This window comes from Pteronotus mesoamericanus, unplaced genomic scaffold (assembly GCF_021234165.1).
Source record: "Pteronotus mesoamericanus isolate MK-2021 breed Mesoamerican mustached bat unplaced genomic scaffold, CSHL_Meso_final contig_20, whole genome shotgun sequence".
NCBI lineage: Eukaryota > Metazoa > Chordata > Mammalia > Chiroptera > Mormoopidae > Pteronotus > Pteronotus mesoamericanus.
Window position 1 is genome coordinate 84,713,338 of NW_026555085.1, and position 7,691 is coordinate 84,721,028.

At 52.1% G+C, this 7,691-nt stretch overlaps 1 protein-coding gene across 1 annotated transcript; it reads left to right on the forward strand.

The window, feature by feature from the left end:
• The first annotated feature begins 3,662 nt into the window (after positions 1–3,662).
• On the forward strand, positions 3,663–5,889 carry SLC35D3 (solute carrier family 35 member D3). Its single transcript, XM_054568946.1, has 2 exons — positions 3,663–4,101; positions 5,084–5,889. The coding sequence occupies exons 1-2, from the start codon at positions 3,663–3,665 to the stop codon at positions 5,887–5,889; spliced, it is 1,245 nt and encodes a 414-aa protein (XP_054424921.1).
• Positions 5,890–7,691: the final 1,802 nt, after the last annotated feature.

Consider the following 7,691-nt stretch of genomic DNA (forward strand, 5'->3'; position numbering starts at 1 on the left):
CTTATTCTGGCTCAGGTTTTCTCATGATATTGCAGATAAGCTGTCACTGGGTCCACAGACATCTGAAGCTCAACTGGGGCTAAAGGATCAGCTTCCAAAGTCACGAGGTTGTCAACAGGCTTCAAAGACTCACGATGTGGGACTGTCCAGAGGCTGAGCATCCCTACAACATAGCATCTGGCTTCTCCCAGACTGAGTGATACAGGAAAAGAAAAGCAAGATGGAAGCCTCAGTCTTTTATAACACAGTCTCAGGAGTGACACCATCACTCCCCTGTATTTTATCGGTTACACAGACCAACCGCGGCACAGTGTGCAAGGGGTTAACCAAGTGTGTGAATACCAGGAAGTGGGAGATCTTTGGGGACTACTTTAGAGACTGGTTACCACAATAGGCTTTCAGAAATAGCAAGTTATAGACAAATGAGTATTATATTGTAATTTTGTTTTTTAAAAGAGGGATTTAAGTATGTATATATATACAATATATATACAAGAAAAACTGAATGGCTTACACCAAAATTTTAACAGTAGCCAGCTCTGCGTAGCGGGGCTGGTATGGGGTCAGGGATGGGGAATATTGAAAATAGCATGTTCACTTATTTATAAAGTTTGTTTTTACGTACTATGTATGGTGAGGATGTGTTATTTTTGTAATTAAGCAGAATGAAATAGGGCCCTCCTTCCTTCTGCAGGAAGCTTTCTCTGATACCCTGTCAGGCTGATTTTATTGCCCTCCTCAGTGCTCTCTGGTTTCTGCCACAAGACCCCACCCTTGCATGAGCTGCCTCACCTCCACCTGTGAACCCTAAGGACTAAGATGGGTGCTCACCTTCGACTCCTCTGAGGCTAACAGACTGCATAGCATAAAATACTTGCTCTGCATGTATGTTGAATGAATATATATAATGCCATCAATATTTATTGAGTCACTCCAGAGATAATCGAGGGTGAATCTAGACCCTTGATACCTTGATACCAGTAGGTCAAATAGCTTTTTGACCCTCAGATCTACATTCTTGTTCAATTACCTTTGCTAAACACAGTATTCTCATTTCTCTCATTTTTCTTTGGGAGCTTATCTAGTAACTGGTGTTGGAGATCTGTTAATTTTTTTTAAAAATGAAAACCCTAATGGAAAAGAATTACATGCAATAAAGTGGAGAAAATGTACTCTGTTTCATGCCAAGGTAGATTTCAAATATTAAACTAAATATTCTTGCCTAAATGAGAAGGGTAAGATAGCTGAATCAGCCCCAAATCTTTTACCTAATGTTCGTATCACAAATGGAAGCAATTATAATTGCTGGCAGAAATGAATCATTTCAAAACTATGTCTGTGCAGACAATTCTTTATTATATTCACTTAAGATGGCTTAAAGCAACCATCCTTTAATTGCAATGGTCCCCAGAAACAGAGATGTTATTTGCTGATGGCTTTCAAAAGTTAATTTTCAAAGAGACTTTTTTAATCTGAGAGTACTCTGAATGTATGCTTATCCAGCACACATACACCCAATTTGAACTGTTGCTTCAGACTTCCTTATTTTCTAAAAAAAGAACGTGGACACTTGAAAAACAGAGTCCTTGAAAAGCCAATAGCGTGTAACCACAGCTTTTAGCAACAAAACCCGAGAGTTCCCCAGGGCACCAGAAGCGTGGGTTTCGGTGTAATGCTTTCCAGTGTTATTCCTGGAAAGTTGGCGTAGTGGACCATTCGAAAACATTTTCTTGAGTGCCCACCTGTCGGAGGCAGGGAGGTTCCCCACACGGGGCTCAGCACCGGCGCTGGAGGTTTACTCGAGACCGTGCGCTCTCTCCTGGAGCCAGGCTCCCAGCAGATGCAAAACTGGCCCGTGAAGGGCAGAAGCGATGCCCTGAAGTAACTTATTTTTCTGCTGCGGTAATACCCGCGGCTTCCATCTGGGCTGGAAGTGCTGCGTTCGGCATAGAGGTGGAAATATGGAGGGGCAAACAAGAGAACCACTAGAGAAACGGATCGTGTGTATTCGGGCAATGTGGTGCAGCATTTGAAGGTTAGGAGGTTGGGATGCCGGTGGCGGTGGCTGGAGAAAAAAAGCCAACGAAAGGAGAGGCGGAGCGCAGCAATGTCGAGCCCTCTTCCTCGCACCTAAACCCTGACCAAGCCCATCATTTTTAAGTAGCGCTAAAACCAAACGGTGTCTGGCTTTTAACCGTGACCTCGGCTGAGCGAACTTTACTGGTGCCCCGTTCACGGGTCTAGGCGTTACTTTCCAGGGAACAAAATTCAGATAAAAGGGTCACAAAAGCCTTTGCGCTGCAGGAAATGAGAATTTTCTTTTTCTTTTAGCCAAATGGGAAGTAAACAGTTCACAAGTCCCGCGGGGCGCAGAGGTGCCCTGGCCTGGGAGGTAGGAGGTAGAGGTGTTCGGCTCGCCAAAGCAGCTCACCGCAGCCCCGCAGGCTGCGGAAGGTTCGCGGTGGCTACACCTGGTCTCAGCTCGGTCTCGGTCCCAGTTCCTGCCCCCGCTGACGCCCCCAGATTCCCAGCGCGGTCGTGCGGCCCCGCTTCTCGCCCGGGCCACGGTCGCCCCGGCACGCCTCGGGAACCAGGAGACGCTACTCACTCCAAAGACTTAGTTTCTGCTCTTTGGCTCATTTCATATCCTTGCCTCACTTGGAACACGTGCCCTTGCCCCCGCCCCCAGGCTGCACAGCCGCCGGAGGCCAGGGCGCCCCCGGAAGCTCCCTCAGAGCCGCGCTCGTAATTACAGGTCCCTCCCAGGATGGCGCACGGACAGGGTGAGCGGTGCCTCGGACCGGAAGGGACCCGCCTTCGCGCCCTAAAGCACGCCGGGGCGGCGTCGCGGGGCCGTGGGGTCCTTCAATGTCCAGGCTTCAGCGCCCTAATCGGAGCAGCAGGGAACTCAGCAGCCCGCTGTCACCGACGTTTTCCCCTCCCTGGCGAGCAACTGGACGGGGACCCCGCGGCTGCACCGGGAGGGACCGAGGGTGGAAAACCCTCTGCAGCGCGTGGGGAAGGAGGCTGGACGCTGTCACTTGTTGCGGCTAATAAACGGGGCTCGACCTTGGGGCGCTGGTGTTTCTAAAAATGTTCTTCAGCTGGGCCCGGGGTCCCCGAACCTGAGTCCTTTGACTCAGAGCCGGGAAAAAGGGGCTAGCCGGAGCGGCTGGCACTGCGGGAGGAGAGAGGTCCGCGCCCCGAGAGCCCGCTCCGGTGGGCGCTGGGTGCCGGAGGGGCGCGGGCCGGGTCCCGCTTGCCGCAGCTGCCCGGGCTTCCAGCCGCAGAGTGTTCTCCCTGGCGGTGAAACCGCGCGGGACACCACCCATCGCAGCTCATCACCTACTTAGAAATTGCTGTCGCTAGGATTCCCGCCACTCCTCTCAGACCAGCCCCCCCAGCCCTGCCACTTTTCGGAGTCCCCCGCCCCCGTCCCTGCCTCCTGGGAGCTGCGGGGCAGTCGGACGCGGAGCCGCCGAGCCGCGAGGACGCCTGGCTGGAGCTGCCCTCCGCAGCTGAGCCGGCGCCCCGTGCCCTCCGCCCGCGGCGTGGGGCTGGCTCCCCCGCCGCCCTCGCTCCGCTCCTCCCGGCTCTCCTCCCCGCTCTCCTCCCGCAGGTCCCGGAGCTCCGACACTGCCGGGTGCGGCGGAGCCGGCGCGATGCGGCAGCTGTGTCGGGGCCGCCTGCTGGGCATCTCGGTGGCCATCGCTCACGGGGTCTTCTCGGGCTCCCTCAACATCCTGCTCAAGTTCCTCATCAGCCGCTACCAGTTCTCCTTCCTGACCCTGGTGCAGTGCCTGACCAGCTCCACGGCGGCGCTGAGCCTGGAGCTGCTGCGGCGCCTTGGGCTCATCGCCGTGCCCCCCTTCGGCCTGAGCCTGGCGCGCTCCTTCGCGGGGGTCGCAGTGCTCTCCACACTGCAGTCCAGCCTCACGCTCTGGTCCCTGCGCGGCCTCAGCCTGCCCATGTATGTGGTCTTCAAACGCTGCCTGCCCCTGGTCACCATGCTCATCGGCGTCTTGGTGCTCAAGAACGGCGCGCCCTCGCCGGGGGTGCTCGCGGCCGTGCTCATCACCACCTGCGGCGCTGCCCTGGCAGGTGAGCGGGACCCGCGCCGACCCCCAGCCCACCCCCACCCACGGGCAGAGACGGCAGGGGTGACTAGGGCAACGTCCTCACTTCCAGATGGGGAGACAGGCGGAGAGCTTTGAATGTGGTCGCTCGGCTCGAAAACGCGACTTCTGAGACCCAGAGGAGCCCTCCCCAGAGCTCCAGCCGCCCCCTTCGGAGCCCCCACCCCCACCCCCATCCTGGTTTTCCACCCCCGCCCCTGCCTCACCCTGTAGAGCCCTTCCCGCCACCCCCGTCCCCCCATCCCCTCTTCCTTCCTCCGGGAGGGGCGGGAGAGCCGCCCGAGCCCGGGAGCTGGAATCCCCAGACCACGCCGGAAGGAGGGGGCCGTGAACTTCTTTGGGTCAGGCGGGGCTGGATGGGGAGGGGGCACGAGGCGCTGGGAGCAAAGCTTGGACCTCCCGGGTTAGTTTGAGGTCTCAGGCGCCTCACGGGGGGCTGTGGGCCCGCGGCAGAAAGGGCCGGACTGGGACCCACAGGGGCTTGGCTGACTGAGACGGGAGGCGGCGGGAGCGGGAAACCTTAAGGGGGTTAGGGAGGTAGTTTTTCGCCCTACGCGCACCACGCCCAGCCTGCCGGGGTTAGATGCTACTCGTTGGGGATCCCTTTCCCTTCTGGCACCCCACGGTCGGGGCAAGGATGCCAAGCGCCTGGGCAATATCTGTGCCAGCTCCGGGAGCCGCTGTGCCAACCCTGAGGGCATCTGCGCGCTCCAGGGCCTCTGTCTGGACAGAGGTAGGCAGGGCTCCCCGGGGATGGAGCAGGGAAGGCGCCTCTCCTCCTGCCTCGCAGTGGGCTCTCACTGGCCATTCTGTACCCGTGGGCAGAGCTGGGGCAGGAACCCCGTCTACCTTCCACCCCGACGTGTCTCCCCGGGGGATAGCCACCCGTGCCAACCCGGCGTCTTGTCTTTTTCCTTCCTGCTCTGGGTTCTCCACGTGCGCTTCAGGAGCTGGCGACTTGACCGGCGACCCCATGGGGTACGTAACCGGAGTGCTGGCCGTGCTGGTGCACGCCGCCTACCTGGTGCTCATCCAAAAGGCGAGCGCGGACACTGAGCACGGGCCGCTCACCGCGCAGTATGTCATCGCCGTGTCCGCCACTCCGCTGCTCGTCGTCCTCTCCTTCGCCAGCACCGACTCGATCCAAGCCTGGGCCTTCCCCGGCTGGAAGGACCCGGCGATGGTCTGCATCTTCGCGGCCTGCGTTCTCATCGGCTGCGCCATGAACTTCACCACACTGCACTGCACCTACATCAACTCGGCCGTGACTACCAGCTTTGTGGGGGTGGTAAAGAGCATCGCCACCATCACGGTGGGCATGGTGGCCTTCAGCGACGTGGAGCCCACCTCTCTATTCATTGCCGGAGTCGTGGTGAACACTCTGGGTTCCATCATTTACTGTGTTGTCAAATTCTTGGAGACCAGAAAGCAAAGCAACTACGAGGACCTGGAGACGCAGCCCAGGGGAGAGGAGGCACAGTCAGGTGGCGACCAGCTGCCGTTCGTCATGGAGCAGCTGCCAGAGGAAGATGAAAGTGGCGGGTCAGAAGGTGGGAAGGCAGCAGGTTGCTGCGCTCCGCGAAGGGGGCAAGGTGCGAGGGGCAGAGGAGTCCCGCTGGTGGCTGGTAGCTCTGCAGAAGCTAGCAAGAGGTCATTAAAGGATGCTTACCTGGTAGTGTGGAGGTTGGTCAGGGGGACCAAGTATATGAAGAAGGATTATTTGATAGAAAATGAGGAGTTACCCAGTCCTTGAAAAGGAAACACATGTATGTATATATGTACATATATACTTATTTTATATGTTAAAGATAACATTTTAATGAGGGGCTTCCCGACCGTATTCTTTGAGGAGTGGGGAAGGGATGTAAAGAAAGAATCTGAAATGGACAGCAACCAAATCAACACGGGAATGAATTATTTAGCATCAGTTTACCTGAGGCATCACAAAGACAAAAGAATATGAAGGTGCTTAACAAAGTAAAGACAGCGGTTTCAGCTGCAGACTCCTGACACGTTTGTTTTTTGGACACAATAACCATAACCAAATGTCTGCATATACTGGGTCTCTTAACTTCCTCCTCCAAAGATGGGGTAGAGAAATGGTGGCAGCACATAATAAGCTCAAAGATTACATCCAGAGGCACATTTTTGATGATAGATCTACAGTTTTCTATGGCCAGCTGGGTAAAGAGTATATTATTGAAAAGATATGTAAATACACTGAATGGATGTTTACTGTTTATAGTCCTCTGAAATATGTTTACTCTAATTTTCCTTTACTTGTTTTTAAAAAGTAAGTGCTCTAGTATTCTATTATATATTGGTAAGACATGTCAAATTTATTTTGAAATGATGAGTTCTTAGCTTTAATCATGAAGTGTAACTTTGGCTTTTAGTAATTACTATAAGAATATTTTAAAAAGTTGTTTTGGTTCTCTGCTTTATAATATTTATTATTGAATGCCATGACCTTTCTAAAAACCAGTTTTACCATGTCCAATATTTTTTCAAGCAAATGCAATGGCTGAAATAGAATTCAGTATTAAGAAGCCCAAATAGAAGTGAAACCTTCCTGTTAAGCTAGTCCTTGCAAATCACATTGCACATCCCAAACCATGTTACAAAAAGAGCAACTGCTATATTCACTTGATATTTTTCTATCTTAAATTTGTCAAAATAAAGTATGAGTCTATCTGCTAAAAGTCATATTGTTAGAAATTTGTTTGAGACACATATATGTTCTATGGTTGCTGTGTAGCTTGCGTTTGCCTTCAAAGTGTGGAATCTAGTGTCTGGGATGCAGGGATATCTCCTGTGAACTTCCTAAATTAACATGGTGGTTTACTTTGATAGAACAAAACAACTCTCATTTGCCATCCAAGGAAACTGTTACAAAGTAAAGATAAAATACTGCCGGCCTGCTGCAGTATGAAAGCCATACACAGCTGACCTCAGTTAGTGTGGGGTTTGAGACATAATAGAGTTTTCTTGTCAGCCCCATCCAGGGAACATACTTTGACAATAAAAGCACTTTTATTATTTGCTGGTAAGTTCCTGAAACTCTCAAATGGTAGCATCCTATATTTTTCTTTATTTTCCAAAAATCAAAACAAAACAAAAAGCAGAAGCAGAAATGAAATTTCGGCTCCATCAGTTTGGCTCTACAAGCTGGTGAGCCAGCGTGATTGTGGTGGCTTGTGATTGGTCCTGGTTTCCTGGTTTTCAGGGGCAACCGATAGGTTCCCTAGGCACCTCTACAAGCCATTTAAGATGTAGGAGCCCTCACATGGCTGCAGTTAGAAATGCTTGGCTAGGGTTACAATGACTTCTTTAAGAATAAGCATTTAGTTAATTAATGAAATTAATGAGAATTAATAAAAAGCATCAAAGTTGAAGTATATAAAAATATATTTTTTTGTTAATACCACTGTCAGATAAATGGATAGGATGACTGTTTCTCACTGAAAAAAATTCCTTTTGGTTAAAGCTGTGGGTTTGTATTTATTGCAAAAACAGTAACTTCTTCCTGTCAACAAACATGTGTAGGCTCTGCAT